We start from the raw sequence: 19,615 nt of genomic DNA, 5'->3' as shown, positions 1-19,615 counted from the left end.
CGTGCACCTCCTAGTCAGACTCCTTTCATTTGCAGTTGCGCACTACTGCTCGTTCCCTGCACTAAAATCAATGAAATGCACTACGCTCTTTCACAGACACCAAAATAGAGTTCTATGCACCGCACAGCCAAGCTGCGCTATGACCGACTTCAATGTTGACAAGCTTTTACTTACTGCAGTAATCTCCTCCATCTTTGGTGACTGCATTATCAGCGGTTCGATCTCTGTCTCTCCTTCAGCGCCGCTTTGACAAAACATTCGTAATGGCTTCACTTCACATAAATAATCACGCCGACACACCTTGCTACGTCCTTTCCTCTATTGCAACTCGACTTGTGTCCGACGAGTTCGCTATAAAAAATACACATTGCAATGTTCGAGCCTTGTCGCGCGCCAGGCTTTTCAATACGTACACGTTTGTAACTGAAAACTAAGCAAAGTGCACACGCGGATCTCTCCGCTCACTGTTACTTTTAAATCATTCACAAATCTACTAACTTAACTAAAAGATACATTTACACAAGGAATTGTTAAACTTTTCAGTTCTACAGCATCCTCGTTAACTAACTATAATTACGGTACTCTACATTTTGCTTCTTTTTCATGTAACAGTATTAAGAAGAATTTCTTTTCAAACATTAAACTTCTTATTTGGTTCTATAACTTATCTGAGTCTGATTCTCTGGCACCTTCTGAAGTAGTCTTCAAGGCTATGGTTTTTCTCTTGCTTCTCTATACGGCTGATACCTCACTTGAGCAGATCTTGAATGAAAGGCAGTTTAGAACCGCTCCCGAGGTTCCAAACTGCATCACAAAGGTCTCTGAACCAATCACTGATGTGCAGGAAACTCCATCTTGCACTGGGACAATTGTAGCTGGCTGATTGTATCGTTAAGGAAAATTGCATCCACAGCCAATCCAACCCCTCCAACTGCTACAACCACTATAATCACCCAGAACCACCAAGGTGTACCAAGACTACAACCTCCTTTTACCTGTGGCTTTCACAAGGGGTATACGTTGGTGATAGTCAAGGGCCCTGATCCTCCGCCTGATCTTGATCCCAGTCTGTGTCTTGATCAGCCGTGCCTTGTGCAAAAGGATTAATGTCTTCATAAGTATCTTCATGTGATGGGTCCTTTGGGACATCCAAGATATCTTCATGGTGTCCCGGTGCAGAGATGGGTAATTTCTGCAGCTTGTAAGGAATGGGGCAGGAGTCCTCTTCCCTGGGTCTCTTTGGTGTAATGTACTTGTCCGAAAAGTACATAAACTGGGCCATATCATCCATGTATTTCTCAAACCTCTCCCTGGTCCATAGGGAAGAGGCAGAAAGGTCTGGGGGTGGAAAAGGTTGCCCAAGAGAGGGAGCGTTTCCCAATAAGGCCTTGGAGAGAGGCTAATGGGCTTCAGAATATTCCTCTCGACGAGAGGGGATGCCCTTGTGTTCTGTGACCACCAAAATGATAACCGCAAGGCTTTTGCAAATTTTTTGGGCTGTTGTATTGAAGGTTTTGAGGCGCCTCTCAGCGCAGTTGCGGTCGGTGACTCCACCGAGGCCTTAGGTGCTTGTGCACCCTTGGACGGTGTGTCGATGATGGTATGTCTTTTAGGGTGAACGCCCGTTCCAGAGGGATACCCAGTCGCATGCTGCAAAAGCGGTTGCGCACAGGTCGCCAAACCACAAGGTTCGGAAGGTGCCGTCTAAATTTTTGGCAGCCCCGTTGGCGTTGCGCGCTTTGACAATTCCGTCGAAAAGGCCTTAGGGGTTGTGTTTTTGTATCCATGATGCGTGGAGGCCCTTGTTGCCGCGGTGTGATCACCCCATAACAGAGACAGTGGCCTGTCGGCCGGGGACGGGCATTTGGGAGCCTGAAGGCTCTGCCGAAAAGGTCGATGGCTTCCAATTCGGAGCCATGGCTGCCAACGTTTTCTTTGTCATCCAAAGCGACGGCGCCAACGGGGGAAAGGCTTTTGGCCTGCATAGCATAGGCCGCCCACCGTTTAGGCTGCCTGTCTTTCAATGTTTTCGATCGAACAATCTTACAGGCTTTGCATGACCGCTTGTCATGGTCCCAAGGAAGACACTGATTACATCGACAATGGATGTCCTTTCCAAGGAAACGTGCTGTTACATGACAGGCAAAATTTAAAGGGCGTCCTCTTCATAGCAGAGGTTAGCGGCAGCCAGACCAAGATGAGAAAGAGGGGTAAAGGAAAAACATTCTTAGTGATGAAAAACCCAGGAACCCACTCTCGCTACTGTAAGGGCCTGGCTGGAGGGCCGAGGCCACACGGTCGACAGTAGTCGAGCAGTTGGATAGTCGACAAGCAGTTGTTGATGTCGTCGGCGGTTGGAACCCACGAGGCAGTCGTCGAGAAGATTAGTTGAGAGACTAGACGACCATAGGTCATGGGATAAAGTTAGCAATATAAAACTCTTGTGAGCTCCGCATAGACGACCATCTAGGTTGGCGGAAAAGAAAAATCTGAAGGACCTCGACGCATGAGGGATTTTGGGTACACTACACGTCAAGTTAGAGATAGTGTTACAGTCACGCCCAAGTCAACGTCCCCTTTCGATCTTAGAAAAAAGATGCAATACTCCACGATTACCACTAGATGTCGCACTATATGCGCAGCATGTGATTCTAAGCAGATTCACAAGCATCAAAAATGATGTTTCACCCACAAAACTCCAGTGACATTTGAAGAGCCACGTTGTCTTCACGAAAAAAGGTCAGCCCAAGACAGACCCTTTTGCGGACTGTGTGCAAAACTTCACAAGGACATCTCCCACTTCCAGCCTGGATGTTGCATCTCCCATCTAATGACCAACTGCAATAAAAATGTTCTTGTAAAGGTTGAAATTCAGTGCTCTCCAGACCTGCTGGCTCTGAAAGCAAAAGCTACCCTTGGCTGGAGCTTGACTAATATGTGTGAAAATGGGGGCACTCACTTCAAAGAGCAAGCTTCCAGCACAGAGACTGATAAAGGTACAGGCTGACCCAGTGAAAACAAATGGCCGGAAGCAGGAGCAAGACCATTTGTCCCACATGAAGAAAAGGACTATCATCATTTAGGCCTCAGCCATAAGGCGGATGAATTTCATCTATGTACTATTTTTATGTAATTTCCAGGCGATTTTGGGGATATAAAATTCATCTTCCTGTGACACTGGGAACTGTAAGTTAAACTAGGTTTCTGGCTGATCGGAACATGTTGAGAGTTGGTGAGCGGGTTAGGATATGCTTAATAACTTACATATTCATAACTGTTGTGCTTTTTATGGAAACGGCAGAAAGGTGGCACAATGCCGTTCTACATGATACAGATTAGGTGGTTGGCTTATCTAATTCCCCATGATTAGTGGAAACAGAAATATGTTTAGTCCGACAGTTGCTAGTAAAATTATGAAGTTGTGATACATAACTAATTTTTTGCCAAAAAGTTGAAAGGAGAACAGAGGATAATGACGAATGGGAATTGCCATATGTTGTTCCAGACCTCCAAACCAATCCTGACTTGGAGACTGGGTTTGGGAGGAGGGAGAAGGGTAACTGTCAAATCCAGGGATTATTGCAGGGTACTTCCTCAAGATTGTAAAATTGGTGGTGTCATCGCTGCTATATAAGGGGGACTGCACTAGACAGGGGACACAGAAAGGAACAGACAGAAAAGGCAGCAAGACAGGAGGACAGAGAGAAGAGACAGACCATCAGGAAGGCCACTGAAACTTACCATCTGACAGGTGTAAAGAGACACCAGAGGAGATTGCTGAGAGTGCATCTGGGTGGAGCTGTCTATCTCTAGGAAGGCCCCAAAGCGGACTGGGTCCTATGGTGGAGAGCGGGAGCCCATCTTTGAGAGTGGAGTGACCAGATCCCTGCCCTACCATTCCAGAGAGACCCTTTAGCAGACTTTCCTGAACCTTAAACAGTGGCTTGCTATGCAAGTAGAACTGAGCCCTGGGGGACCAAAAGGCGGGGGAGGCTGCTTGCCTTGAATCCTTTCCCTTTATAGTGGGCGAGGGGGGGACAAAACTGTGTAGATCCTTAGCATATTTGACCAAAATGATTAATATAATTAATTCCCCAAATGCAATACTCTGCAATTACCACTAGATGTCGCACTATATGCACAGCATTGCGATTCTAAGCAGATTCACAAGCATCAGAAAGGCATTTACGAACCTTACAGAAAGTAAAAATACCCTGCAATCCATGTTTGACGCCATGATACGCAAAGGCATTCTTCCTCATCCATTGGCACAGGATTCTCAACTAATAAGCAAGAAGTACAGGTTTGGAGTGCAGAAAGGGGATCGTCAGTTAATCCCTCAATTGACCCTCATAAGGTCTAATACAAGACATCAAATCAACAATAGTTTTTAGTTTTCACCCTCCTTCACATTGCTAAATAGTCTATGTGCATGACTCACTACCTCTGCCGTCACAGAGAAAAATTGCTGTAATGAATGGAAACACAAGAAAACTGCTACTATGGTAAGCCTGTCGGGGTCTCACCTGCCCAATGTTGGAGAAACACTCACTCTCCATGACCTTCTCTTTCATTTTCTTGGCACACTCCTTAGCAGCCTCCCAGCAGCGGATGGCCTTCGAGTGCTCACCGTTACGGAAGTGAATGGTGCCCAGGTTGTAGTTGGCACGGTATAGATCCTCGTACAGATGTGTCTGCCTGCAAAGAGTCCATGGTCAGAACAGTAACCACACAAAACCTGAACACATGATGGAAATAACTAGAACTGATGGCTAAAGTGTTGTCAGAGAGCAAGAAGATCTGAAACCTTCAGGGCACCAACAGAACTCAACCAGTTTAGCAGTTCTATAAAATCATGAATGCTCGAGCACGTGGACCAGGTGCCAGGATACATTGATTCACAAATCCAGGCCACACTGCTTGCTAGTACAAAAGAAGGTCATTGCAATGAAGGAGAATGTGTTTGAAGCATTAATGACCACATCCAATCACCGTCTCCCTGAATACAAGTAAGCTGAGAGAGCAATTACTCAGAGATGAAGACGCTTTTCCGGATGTAGTAGTTGCACTTGGCAGGGTCTTTCATGCTGTCATACAGGAAGCCCAGGTTCAGGAAGAGGCGGGCCCGCATCTCGTTGAGCTCCCGCGATGCCACTTGTCCTGTGTGGAAGGGCAGAACTAAGTTACGCTCTACAGAAGACTAGAAGTACAAAAGCACAATATGTATGTTAACATTACAGCTTGATACCAATAGCAACCATGAGCTACTTTTGGCTCCCCACACCAACTGATGCCAAACATACTCACCTATGTGAATTTAACTATCTGCGTTTGGGATTGTCTATAAATACACATCATGACAGATTTATACAACATTCAAAGCTTAAAGGGTAATAAATAATTGACAAATTGATATGTTTGCATCTTATATAGCAGTTCGATTTGCGGAACGCAATGTACTAGCTTCTAGTTCCCCAGTGGTCGCTCATGGTTACTGCTTAATGGGGGATACCCAGGAGCTGTTTTTAGCTCCTGCTTATCCAGCCTTAATTTCGAAACCCTACATGGGCAAGGCATTTGCCAGGCACTGCCATAATGACACTACCTGGCCATAATATGGCACCAGCAGACAACTGGTGTTAGTACCCAAGCATATTATGGGACTGTTTGGAAATGCTTATTTAATGCCCATAAAAGAGCCAAAACCTCTGGCCTTGCAAATACTTGTTGAAACAGGAATTCAGTTACAGGAACAGATGAAAGGACACCTATTGCTTACAGCGGAGCTGGTTTAGAGCTGCAGTTTAAACCATTACCTTTCAGAAGAATGCTCAGAAAGAACAATGGCACCCACTAGAAAGCACAGAGCTAGCTGAAAGGAGATTCGGAGGGGCAGCAGTGTTTTGGATGGCGAAGTAGCCGCAGTAGTGGATGTAAATAGCCACAGGCGCTAGCATGGCCATGGGCAGTCAATGGGTGGGTACAAAGCCCAACTCCACCCACAGGAGAAGTGTCCCTCCTCACACCCCATCTCTCGCCTATCCTCACTTCCCATGCCAATAGTTTTGGTTTACAGACAGTGCTAACAACACCACCTAATAAACAAAACTAAAAATATACTAACACCTAGGAGGCTAACATGAAAGAAAGGTGCAATTTTGGATTCTGAAAAGGGGCGGGAGAAGGCTTCTCCAAAGTCTCCAGTTCACACCATACGTTTGGGTCTAGACAATAAAAATACCAACTCACCTTCCAGACGCTCGTCTACGATGGTCAAGCTCTTTTGGAAGGCAGTCTGGGCCTGCAGCAGGGACTCGCTGGATTGATTGGCTTCGTAGATGTACAAGTAGGTACGGCCTATGGTAGCCCAGGCGCGCTGCTCCTCTATGTCATTGGAGACTGAACGGGCCAGCTCCAGGTGCCGGCGCTGATGCTGCAATGCAAGGAGAAGAGGGGAACACGGGTAAGTCTGTACTGCTTTTAGACTGCATGAGGAAGGTCAACTGATGGTGGCTGCCGAGGGTAAAAATAAAATCCCAAACACTGAAAGTAATGAAGAGCTCTTGGGGCAACACCAGTCACATATTCATAACCTGCTTTCACCTGGCAGGATTTTAAGAGTTTCAACCGTGATATGTGTAGACTTCGGAGAGAAAGAGTGTGAGCGAGCGAGTGCTTGCAGATGGTTAGTTGCATGCACTGGCTTGTTGTATCCCTAAGGGTGAGGCCCAGTGCCTGGGTTGTTTCTATGTGACGGTTTGTTATATAGTAGCGTGTGTATATTGGATGGAATTTCAGGTTGTGCGCACTGGCTTGTATCCATACGGGTAAGGGCCAATGCCTGGGTTGTTTCTATGTGACTGTTTGTTATCTAGTAGTGTGTATGTGCGTTTCATGCATAGATTGGATGGTAGTTCAGGTTGTGCACACGGGCTTGTATCCATACGAGACAGGGTCTATGCCTGGGTTGTTTCTATGTGACTGTTTGTTATCTAGTAGTGTGTATGTGTGTTTCATGCATAGATTGGATGGTAGGTCAGGTTGTGCACACGGGCTTGTATCCGTACGGGACAGGGCCAATGCCTGGGTTGTTTCTATGTGACTGTTTGTTATGTAGTAGTGTGCATTTCATGTATAGATTGGATGGTGTTTCAGGTTGTGCGCACTGGCTTGTTTCATCTGTATGGGCATGATCCAGTGTCCAGGTTCGTTATTGCAGGCTTGTGTTACTTGTGTTGGGTGTGTGTACAATTGGCTAGCCCAGTGGATGTCTATAGAGTTTGATGGTGTGTTGGAGGAAGCAGTAGAGGGTGGTTAGTACGTTACTCTCCAAATTCTTCTATGTGGCTAATCTACACAATTCTATGTAGTGATACGCAAGCTTGATTTCACAGTCCAAGTGTGACGCGCGGCTAATCTTGCAGCAGACACAGACTGGTGGGTGAAAGGATGGTGGGGTAGCCAGTCAGTACGCATCTGGGGTGGAGCTTTAAGAGTTCTTCAGGCCTCAAAGAGCAAAACTAAGCATACGCTGTGTTCACAAATGGATCCCAGCCAGAGTGGGCCCATTGTTATCCACCCTTTTTTCCCATAATGATGCCTTTCAAGTAGTCTTGTACTTTGGGACTCAGCCTTGACAGTGAACATGCACACCCCTCCCCCGACCTAGCTTCTTCCTTTGCTTGCCTCTTTCTACTCCACACAGCGTGATCCGTTTGACACGGGTCTTCCTCACCCAGGTGCACCGCCTTCATATTTGAAAGGCTAGTGCAATTTTCTGTGCTAAACTGCCCCTCCATCCCACTTCAATTTCTAAACCACTGCTCAAACATGACACAAGTGATCCCTCACCTTCAGAGCTGCCTCGTAGTTCCCCAACTCTGCCAGACACTCCCCGATTTTCCTGTTGGCAACAGCAGAACCAATCACGTCATGGACCCCTTCACAGATCTGTAGCTCCTGCCGGTGCTCCTCAATGGCTTCCCGGAACTGGCCTGGGGAGAGAAGAGTTCAGAGAAAGGTCATAGCACTGGTTAGAGATACGTTATAAAGGTTCATGGGGTGCACACTATCAAGACATCCACAACCTAAGCGGTTACCCCTTTTAGATTTGGCTTAAAATTGCCAAAGCCAACTTTGCTAAAGTTTTCCTGTGAACATGAGCTTTTGCACTAGAGTAAGGATACATTGCCATTAGACTTGCTTTTTAGTTTGGGCTACTGGGTGGCAGAGACACCTAAAAGCCAAAAATCTTGTATTAGATTACAGATGGAGAGAAATGGCATATGAGGGGGGCACAAAGCTTGACGGTGTTTGGTAATTGGCCCACCCATTGACTACCCATGGCCATGCTAATCACTATGCCATTCTCACCCAGTTCCTGCCCCTCCCCGCCCAAAACACTTCCTCATGGTAACTCTTTCAGTTCGCTTTAAGCAAGCCTGTCAACGTTTTTTCCAAAGCAGTATTCGGAGAGTTAATTACTCAATTGTAGCTGTAAACGTGCTACTTGTGCAATAAAAATGTTGAAACCAGGTTTGCCTGCAGCCGCTCAATTTATAAGCACTATGCATGTCCTTCACTGAAGTCCTGTAAAAAAACAAGCATTGGCAAAGACAACCGTTTTGGCTCGTGTATGTATTAGGCATTTGCCAGAAACTGCTATTAGATGCCCAGGGACTATTGCACCATTTTGCACCTGCTACCATCAATGGCCCATTAATACCACTATGGCAGTGCATGGTAAGGGCCTTTCCCATGCCTACACAAAAGCCCAAACTGTTGCCAATGCTAGTTTCTGGCAAAGATAAAATGGGCAAATATAAAAGGTGTGGCACAAGACACACACTTCCCATATAGTTTTAAATGCATGGTTTTCTCACTTTAATATTTGCAGTTTCTCTGGTTTCATTGATTTTGCTGTGTTTAAGTGTAAAGTGTAAGTAGCCTCCTTCGCAGGAGGGGGGGGGGAGAAGAGAAAAAGAGAAATATATATATCTCCTTGTGGGGACTTGGGTATGAAAACATGCACACGCTGTGGGGACTTGATTTCACTGTGGGGACCTGAACCCAAGTCCCCACATGGTAATGCCTTCCAAATGACTTAAAACAACTTAAAAGATATCTGTGCCAATTTTTAGAACTTAACAAAAAATGGCTTTGTAGGGACCTGTGTTTATTTTGGTGTGTTGATTTTTTACTCAGCTCTGCCCCCACAGGCTTGGTGTGGTATTGCAGTCATCAACACACGGACAGGAATTTCAACACACTTGATAAATCAGATGCCCTACATGCTTTGGCAGCAGACAGCAGATTCATGGGAACCATTTATACACAGAGTCAATCGTGTTTTAAATGGCCTGAACTGCGTTCAATGTACAATAATGAAATTAAGCTGTTTTTTGTGTATTTTGTATGTTTACAGAATTGGATTTAATTGATACGCAACATAAGTCTTCCCTCATTGCACAACACACTTCTAGATTAATTTTAAGGATTGGCTACTTTTGTAAGAAACCAATCACAATGTGACTTAATTTACTTCCTTATTTTTCTGTGATTTTGTTGAAGTCCCCATAGGGGTGGTGTGTGATGATCTTATGTTATGTTAACGATACTTCTATAGCGCTCCGTCACCAACGGAATTGGTCCCCAGGCGCTCTGGAGGATCTGTAAATGAGAAGGTGGGATGGGTTAGTAAGGTGAAGGGGGCATAGGATAGTGAGAGGAGTGGTGTACTGTTGGCAGCTTCAGCTCGGTAGACACCGGGTGCTGAGCTTTGGTGCGAGTATTGGATCGGTGTCAGTCCGCGTGTGCTGTTGGTGCAGCTTATGTGTTGTTGCAGTGTGATGAAGTGCGTGCAGCTGGTTGTGTGAGTTTTTTTAAGTATGCAGAGAGTTAGAGTTTATATTGGTTAGTGGGTTATGTGACATTTAACATGCAAGCATTCACAGTTCTGTGTAAGTATAGCACTTGCTGACCTACACAATTCAGTCTGAGTGTGGCACTCACCAACCCTCACAATACCATCTAGATACCACACAGGCCAATGTTCATAATTCTATCCAAGTGCGGGACATGCCAACATTCTCAATTCCTTTTAAGTGCTGTGCTTGGCAATCTTCATAATTCCGTATAGGTGTGGCACTCGCTAATATTCACAATCCTGTCTAGATACGGTGCAGGCTAATGTTCTCAACTCTAAGTGAAGCACATGCTAACATTCACTGTGTTGCTACCCAATCCAGGGTATTACCCAGAATATGTGTGGGAACCTTAATTAGTTGCTCAAAGGCCATACTGTCAAATGTCTCTTCCAGATTACTTTGCATTGCGTTATTTAGGGTGAATTGATATTGAATTCCACACTGTGAAGACAACACATTATGTGCACTGATGTCATCTTGCCTATAGCCTAATATGTGAATTAATTGAATGTTGGCATCAAATTTTGTCTGATTATACAAACATATTTACAGGGTTAATGTTTAATTGATACTAATTTTGTTTCATTACAAGTTCATCTCTAAGGGTCAAAGTGGCAGTACTGGAATTGCTGTCACTTTGATCAATCTGCTGATATAAGGGTTATTGAAAATGGACGCCAATTCCTCTGGTGGAATTAACCCTGAAGAAATTAGCACTGGAGGAATAAGCAATGAAAACCAGTGATAATTCTCCCGGGGCTAAATCCTCCAGTGGAATTATAGCTGGAAATAAAAATGCTAATTCCATCCTATCTTCAGGTTAAAATACTGAACAAAACACTGCCAAAAATAGTGGCAGATTTAACCAAAAATACCCAAAAGGTGAAGGAAAATGCATTCAGGTGATGCAAATGAAACAACAGATGCACCCAATTGGCCATACAAAGGTATGTGAATATGAATAGTATGTAATGATGCTGGAGTCCCCATAGAACTGATATGATGGCACTGAGTCCACCAAAAGGATGGTGTGTGGTCATGTTCAGGTCCCCACTGGGATGTTTGATGACATAGAGGTCCTCACAGGGATGGTGTGTCATGGCATATTAGGCCCCATAAGAATAGTTTGTAATTATGCTCAAGGTCTCAGTAGAGATGGAATGCAATGATATTGAATCCTCCAACTGGATGGTGTGTGCTGATGTTGAGGTCCCCACAGGGATGATATGTGATGATATTTAAGTCCTCACATGGATGGTGTGTGCTGATGGTGAGGTCCCCACAGGGTTGATATGTGATGATATTTAAGTCCTCACATGGATGGTGTGTGCTGATGGTGAGGTCCCCACATGGATGATATGTGATGATATTGAAGTTCTCACATAAATGGTGTGTGCTGATGGTGAGGTCCCCACAGGGCTGATATGTGATGATAAGTCTCCTTAATGAAGATGAATTATGATATTAAACTTTTTGTATAAGGGCACTTTGATATTAAAAGCCTTACAGATATATAATGCTTCAAGGAAGTAAAAGAGGTTTTGTGAAGATGTTGAAATAATTTAAGAAAGTATTTATAGGCCTGAGTGCGTCTTATGTTAACTTGAACTCATGTAATGGCAATGTTATATCAACCTCTGCTTAGTACATGGCCAAATCAGAAATTGAACGAAATCTCACCTGACAATGGGGGTCATTACGAGTTGGGCGGTATTCTGTCTGTAAATCCACTGGTCTTACCGTTATCACCACTTGGTCTGGCAGATTTACCGCTGGATCACATGTGGTGGCGGCGGAGTATGTTCCCATTGGAAAGTCAGCAGATTTACCTCCAGTTCTAGCTGGAGGTGAATCTTTTACATTTCTGCCAAACTTATAGTTGGGTGGTGTGGTAATGTGGCGTGAATGGTATTACTGCTGCATTTTTACTGCACTGCCCAACTCGTAATGATGCCAAATATCTTTAGTTTCTCTTCTGTGCAACTGTGAGGACTTCTGCCACATTTCACCTACTTCTTGTGCCCATTTATTTAGCATGAAATTCATGACTGTCCTTCTTTACCGGCATGTTAAAGCGGTCCCTCAACTCTCCATTTAGGAGATTCGTTGTTGCTTCAGAGACCACAGCCAAAAATTCAAAAGATACTTGGCCAAGCTACAGGATGCATTTGGTGCTTTCAGGGCAAGGATGCCCGTAGCGCCCCTAAGCATCCAGTCCCTTGCTCCCCTGTCAAGAGACAAAAGGGGGAAAATGTGTTTTGGACGCTAGCCATCATGACCTTCACCACCAAACCTTATGGGGATGCATGGGTGGAGAGCGGCAAGACCATCGCCTTACATTTGAGGCACTGCTGAACTCACCTCTGGAGTGCCTATACCTATCCCATCCTACCCTACCTTGACCTAGGCATACCTACCCTTTCTCTTCTCAGGGTTAGTGTCTATATTTCTAGTGTACATTTCGATTTTTCTTTCGTGTAAATAGGTTTTTTATGCACATTTGTGGATAGGGATTTGTTTATATTCTTGAATTAATTGTGATTTGCCACCACAGCAGATAGCCAGGCACCAGCTTCATGAATCGAGTTCCGGTAGCCAGCTGGACTGAGCATGAGGGGAATTAAGACTGACCATTAATTCATTATAGGTGATGTCCCATGGAGCACACCCCTACAACAGGTGCTCAAAATTACTATGTCCATCGAGTCCCTCACAGGCTAGGTCAAGTGCTTGGGTAATGACCTTGGCCTAGCAGGGACCAGCATCCTGGTCTGCCATGACACTAGGAACGTCGACCCTGAGACATTGCCCCTTACCATCCACATGTGTGACTCAATAGTGTCCTATCCTCTTTGGGCATTCAACATCTGGCCAGTGTTATAGGCTAGCCTACCATCCACACCACATTTGCCTAGCTCAAGCCCTGCCATGCCTTGACCAACACTGCACACATTCACCCTGCAGTGACCACTGTAGGTGCCATCATAGCTGCACCCACAAGCAATCCTAGTTCACCTGGGTGTAGCACACACCAGTCCTACACCAGAGGATAGAGGCAACATTCTGAACGCTTCCTCCATGGCGAATGCTGGCAAGCATATGTTGAATGGAGGGTATCATGACACCTGCATAACATGGACCCTATATCTGCCCGAGACCCTTCTCAGGTGAGAAGCCGACCCCGAGATGTGAAGAGGAATATTGGTTAATGGTGAACCAGACCAACCAGATAATCCACGACTGGAGCGCTCCTGACAGGGAGACAAGGCGCTGCGCTCTTGAGAGTCTCTGATGTCTTGCCACACACCCAAACCCCACATCGAACGACATTGTTCATGCTGGATGGAGTCTTTGGAGCCACTGAGTCAGATCTAGAGCTGACATTTAAGTATTATGCCAACCACCACCAACACAGTGAAAGTCTCTCAGAATATATGGCCAGAACTGAACCGATTCTGTGGCTGGCTTCCAAGCAGAAGGAGGTTGAGCCAAACTACCTGAAACTGGTCAGGCAGTAACACGTAATGTGTGTAGCAAGATCAGTGCTGCTGATGCTTCTGCAGCTACAACTGAGAATGGATCCAGAAACCACCTTCCTTTGATGAACTGGCCCGGAAAGAGAGATGAAGGACACAGTGTATAGTCTACCTAGTCAACTGGTGTCTCCTTACACAGCCCCAGGATATGACCGGAGACATCAAGTGGTGAAATGGGTGAAATTGAATCAGACCAGCTTGGTGATGCAGCTGCAGAGGGCGCCAGCCAGGACACTGCCTTTAGGGTCACCCATGCTACCAGAGCTTGGAAGAGACTCTACACTCTCCTCCCAGAAGAGGAAATGCCAGCACTTCGAGCTCAAGAGCCACGGCTGCCCCAAGTGTACCAACGGTGAACAGCACCGCTGCAGTCCGGGCAGTTCTGCCAAAGGTGTGGACAGCAGAGCAGCACTTTCGGTATGTGTACAAACCCACCAGATTACATTCGAGTTGCAGAGAAGTTCAAGGCCTTTAACATTCCAACATGCGCAATGGTGGGAAACGTCAGTGAGGACCAGAAGGAGGAGCAACTGAATCCTCACAATTATTATGCACCGACAGTGTAAAGACAGAACTGCAAGTCTGTGCCACCAGACCGGTCCAAAGCTGCAGTGGCACCACTTGTGGGAATGTCATCTGAGAACCAGCATCCATCCAAACTGGGTAGACCACCTGTGAGGTAGATCACCTGTAATCTAACTACCATCAAGTGTAACGCTCAACTGGTAGCCACGGGGACGTCACTCAGCCTGTTCTGACCTCTTACGACCTCGAACCCGTCCCTGGAGTCTACGCCACTGGAGACTGGGCCTGAAACACAGGATTGGTAGAGTTTAACTCCCTATTGTCTGTGTGCTTGAACCCCTTCTTCCCCGGGGTCCAACCCTTCCCTTTGATCCACAGCTCACCTTGTTTTCTTGTAAAGTGTGCTCTCCGTCCTGCTTTCAGCGCAGGGGAGCGTTGATTGATGCGGGCTCGTTGCTGCCTAGTTACTTCACTGGCAAGAGTCCGACAGGTAAGTATAATGAGTCTTTTGAACAGTTCTCTAACTTCGTTCCTTTCCTTCCTTAGATGATGGCCGGCGTCCCGGGATGGCGACGTGCTGCTGAGATGAGTAGCGCTGAAGGTGAATGAGAGCGTATGCAGAGCCTCTAGATGTTGCCACGCTAACCTGGAGTGTCTTTTCCCTCTTGCAGATGGATGAGAAGTTCCGGAGACAGAGTTCCCCCAGAGCGGCTGGGATTCAGGTAAGCGTGTGAAGCTCGTACAGTCTTTAAAAATAAGCGAAGATTTGCTGAATACTTACTAATGCCTTTTTTCTGTTCTTTTCCCTTTTCCTTAGGAAGCAGCGTGCCGGGATGGGAATGACACCGCCGAAGATGCCCGCAGAACAGAAAAAGCGTTGAATGATGGGCAGAAGCGCCGTAAGTTAAGGCTGTGCCCAACGGTGTTATTGCTCTTGCAGGAGCTGAGCGCAGAAGAAAGATGCAGGCCTACTGGAGACCGATCCGAACACGATGAGTGTCACGCTGCAGGTGCAGAAAACACAAAGCATGTTTCTCAGCCTGGGCGTGGCTTAAATAGTCTCTGGGTATCCCAGGTGTCTCTAGGCTGAACCACACCCAAAGGACTAGACTGCACATGCAGTTCTGGGAACCGAAATATGTGGGGGCATCCATCTTGTCCCCATCAAAGCACTACAAGTCCAATGCGGAACAAGTTACTTACCTGTAACTTTTGTTCTCCAGCATGGGTCTGGCATGGATTCACATGCTCATGAATATTCCCCGTCGTCAGGCTGGGAATCCTCGGTAAAGAAAAAACCAGTATCAGTTTCGTTTCTGATCTGTCTTTCGTAGTAATAACCAATCACTGGTCTCTGCGTCATACTGACCACAGCCAATGACTGCCCTCTACCTAAGCACCGCCTCTGGCAGCCATCTTCAGATTTGGAAGCACGTGAAGTGGCAGTATGACCAAGTGAAGAGCCGCAGAGGGGTAGGCGGGAGGGTTCGCATGTGAATCCATGCCAGACCCATGCTGGAGAACAAAAGTTACAGGTAAGTAACTTGTTCCTTCTCCAGCATGGGGTCTGGCATGGATTCACATGCTCATGAATAAAGAATACATAGCAGTACACACATGCACAACCACGGGCGGTGGCAAAGGCTCAACATTAAGCATCACATAAACTCAACATTAAGCATCTTACCTCCTCACCAGGCTCACCTCAGGCGAACAGGTTGCGCAGCACTGCTTGGCCGACCCTGGACTCCTCCCTGGAATCCCGGTCGACGCAGTAGAATTTCGTGAAGGTGTGCGTCGACCTCCACGTAGCAGCCCTGCATATGTCCAGCAGGGGCACACCAGATAGGAACGCCGTGGTAGCTGCGATCGCTCTGGTGGAATGGGCTCTCGGACGGCCAGGCAGCGGTCGGTTTGCCAACCGATGACAGTACATGATACAGCCGGAGAGCCATCTGGAAATGGAAGCCTTCGAGAGAGCCTTCCCCTGATTGACAGGTCCAAAGTTCACAAAGAGTTGTGACGTCTTCCGAAAACACTTTGTGCGGTCTACGTAGAACTTCAGCGCTCTAGCCACATCCAGCGAGTGCAAAGTCCTCTCAGCCGGCGACGAAGGCGACGGGAAGAACACAGGCAACACCAAGGGTTCGTTGAGATGGAAGTCCGACGGCACCTTGGGCATGAAGGAGGGGTGCGTCCTGAGCACTACCCTCGTGTCGTGGAAAGTCAAGTACGGGGCCTTGCAGGAAAGGGCCTGGATCTCTCCCACTCGTCGTGCGGAGGTGATGGCCACAAGAAAAGCTGTTTTCCACGATAGAAACTTCAACGGGGCCGAGTGCAGAGGCTCGAACGGAGGTCCCATGAGCTTGGTCAGCACCACGTTGAGCTCCCACGCCGGGGCCGGAGCCTTCACCGGCGGGAACGATCTGAACAGTCCCTTCATGAACTCTTTCACCAGACGATGAGACCACAAGGACGTCCGCCCCGTGGTTCTGGTGTATCGGGAGATCGCAGCAAGATGAATCTTGATGGACGCGTGTGCCAGACCAGCTTTGGCCAGCGTCAGCAGGTACGGCAGTACTTGGGGAGCCGTAATCCGTAGAGGGTTAATCTTCTGTGCGTGGCACCAGACAGAGAACCTCTTCCATTTGTGTCCGTAGCATTTAAGAGTCGAGGACGCCCTGGCCTTTGCAAGAACCTCTCTGCAATCGGCCGGTATGTCGTATCCTCCAAACTCTAGCGCTGCAGGAGCCAGGCCTGCAAGTTCAGCGACTTCGGGTCGTGGTGGAGGATGGCGCCTCCTTCCCTGGAGAGTAGATCCGCGTCCGCCGGCAGCTTGATCGGCGGGGACGCTGACAAGTCCAGAAGGTCCGGGAACCATATCTGCCTCGGCCACGCAGGTGCGACGAGGATCATCCTGCACCGTGACCTCTTGAGCTGGTTGACGAGCCGGATTAGCAGAGGCAAGGGAGGGAACGCGTAGCTGAACAGGCCCTCCCAGGGGAACGAGAAAGCATCGCCCATGCTCCTCGTCTGGGGAAACCTGCTGGCGAACCTCCGGCACTTGGTGTTCGTCGCCGTCGCGAACAGGTCGATCTGGGGTGTGCCCCACCGTCGGAAGAGGCGATCCACCAGATCCTGCCGTAGTTCCCACTCGTGGCACGAGCGCAGCTCCCTGCTGAGTGAGTCGGCGATGGTGTTTTTTATCCCTGCCAGATGAAACGGCACCAGAAAAATCCCTTGGGCGACGGCCCAATGCCACAGGTCCTGCGCCTCCTTGGACAGCGCTGGGGACCTGGTTCCGCCCTGTTTCCTGATGTAAAACATGGTGGTGGTGTTGTCGGTGAAGATCCTCACCACCTTGCCCTTGAGGGACGGAAGGAAGGACCTGAGGGCCCAAAACACTGCACGGAGCTCCAGGACGTTGATATGCAGGGACTTCTCCGTCGGGAGCCAGAGTCCCCTTGCGTGCAGATTTTCGGTGTGCGCTCCCCACCCTTCCAGGGAGGCATCCGTGGTCACAGTCTCCTGGTGGGCTGGGGTCTGGAAGTCCATGCCCGCCGTCAGATGCGCGCGGGTGCCCCACCACCGTATCGCTCGTCGGAAACTCTCGTCGAGCTTGATCCTTTCCTCGAAGCTGCCAGTCGTCTGGATCCAGCGCGCATCCAGGAATTCTTGCAACGGGCGCATCCGGAGCCTGCACATGGGAATGAGGTAGATGCAGGAAGACATCATCCCGAGGAGGGACTTGATGGACCTCACCTTGGCCGCGTCGGCCACCAACATCCGTTGCACCTTGCCCAAGATGGTCCTGGTCCTCTCCTCCGACGGGGAGGCCAGAAGGGACACTGTGTCGAGCCTCGCTCCCAGAAACAGTGCGACTTGCGCGGGCACCAGGTGGGATTTGGCGTAGTTCACAGAGAATCCCAGGTCCGTGAGGAGTTGGACGGTCCTTGCCGTGTGGACCACGGCGAGCTCCCTCGTCTTGGCGCGGATGAGCCAGTCGTCCAGGTAGGGGTAGACGTGAATCCCCTCGCGGCGCAGCTGCGCCGCCACCGGTGCGAGGCACTTGGTGAATACCCTGGGTGCCGACCGTAGTCCGAAGGGAAGGGCTTTGAACTGGTAATGACGCCCTTGGACCACGAATCTGAGGAATTTTCGGTGCCCCTTTAGGATGGGAATGTGGAAGTAGGCATCCTCCAAATCCAACGACGATAGGAAGTCTCCTTCCTCCAGCTGACCCAGGACGTGCTGGAGGGTGACCATCCGGAACTTCTGCGCCTTGATGAACTTGTTCAGACGTCGCAGGTCTAGGATGGGGCGCCATCGTCCCGTCTTCTTCTTCACGAGGAAGTATCGCGAGTAGACTCCGGAGCCCCGAAGCCTCTTTGGAACGAGTTCGATGGCGCCCTTTCTGAGCATCGCCTTTACCTCCAGGAGAAGTTGAGGGACGTGAAGTTCTTTCCTGGCCACGGGGGGGACGCGCGGGCCCCTTCTTTGAAACTCGAGCGCGTGGCCCCGGGCCAGGGCGTCCAGCACCCAACGGTCGGTGGAGATGGACTCCCACACGCTGACGAAGCCCGCCAGCCGGCCTCCCACCGGGGTGCTTCGGTGGGGGCCCGACCCCACGGCCGGTTCAATCCTGCTTGGACGCGGCCTTGCCGCCTTGACCTCCTTGGCGACGACGGCGGGGTCCGCTAGACTTGCCTCGTCCTCTGTAGGCCTCTTGCGACGACGAGCGGGCCGCTTGACGGTAGGAAGCGAAACCGCCGCCGGAACCTTTGGAGGCGCCCTTGCCTCCGCCGCTCCGAAAGGGCGTTCGTCGTTGCTGCAGGACTCCAAGGGCCCTGGCCGTCTCAGTATCCGCCTTGATGGCCTGAAGGGAATCGTCCACTGTCTTCCCAAACAGGTTGTTCCCCGTCGAAGGGCATGTCCAGGACTCTGGTCTGGACGTCCTGCCGAAAGTCTGTAGCTTTGAGCCATCCACGACGTCGAAGGCAAACGCCGTTGCCCAGCTGGCGGAACCCAGTGTCGGCGATGTCCGTCGCCACGGTGATGGCGTGGTCCGACGCCACCTCACCTTCCTGCAGGATCTCAAGGGCCTCCGCCCTCTTGTCGTCCGGCAGAAAATCCAGCAGGGGAGCTATCTTGTACCAGAGCTCCCTGTCGTAGCGGGCCACGATAGCCAAGGCGTTGGCCGCTTTAATCGTCGTCGCTGCCGACGAGATGACTCTACGTCCCATAGCATCCAATTTCTTTCCCTCGCCGTCCGGCGGGGAAGTAGATGTGGAGGCCGCACCCCCCCCCCGCTTTCTTCCTGGCTGCCGCGGAGACGACGGAGTCCGGGGTAGGCTGCGCCCGGAGGCATAGGGGGGCCGTGTCCGGGACCCGGTACTTTTTCTCGTACCGGTCTCTTCTAGCTGGCGTCGTGGAAGGGTTCTTGAGGAGGGAAAGGCCCTCATCCCAAATGTCGTCCAACAGAGGCACTGCGAGGACCGTCTTCCTCTTGGCCTCGCGCCGCTGATAAAGGAAGCCTTCCTTTTTCTTCTCCTCAGGGCAGAGTTGGAAAAGCTCGGAAGCCCTGGAGATCATGGAGTGGAAAGATCCGATCTCGTCGGGCAGAGAAGC

General features: G+C 49.0%; 1 protein-coding gene across 1 annotated transcript in view; it reads right to left on the bottom strand.

Annotated features, from left to right (window-relative positions):
• Positions 1-19,615, bottom strand: part of TONSL (tonsoku like, DNA repair protein) — a 612,770-nt gene that overhangs the window by 495,090 nt on the left and 98,065 nt on the right. Inside the window, exons 3-6 of the mRNA XM_069621801.1 lie at positions 7,852-7,994; positions 6,250-6,433; positions 5,031-5,160; positions 4,527-4,698 (exon numbers count right to left, since the gene is read on the bottom strand). Coding sequence (XP_069477902.1) covers positions 4,527-4,698; positions 5,031-5,160; positions 6,250-6,433; positions 7,852-7,994 — 629 coding nt within the window. The remainder of the gene's footprint in view (positions 1-4,526; positions 4,699-5,030; positions 5,161-6,249; positions 6,434-7,851; positions 7,995-19,615) is intronic.

Source organism: Ambystoma mexicanum, chromosome 5q (genome assembly GCF_040938575.1).
Source record: "Ambystoma mexicanum isolate Mex_15411 chromosome 5q, UKY_AmexF1_1, whole genome shotgun sequence".
NCBI classification, from domain to species: Eukaryota; Metazoa; Chordata; class Amphibia; order Caudata; family Ambystomatidae; genus Ambystoma; species Ambystoma mexicanum.
The sequence above is the reverse complement of the archived record's forward strand: the minus strand, read 5'-3'. Positions and strand labels throughout refer to the sequence as shown.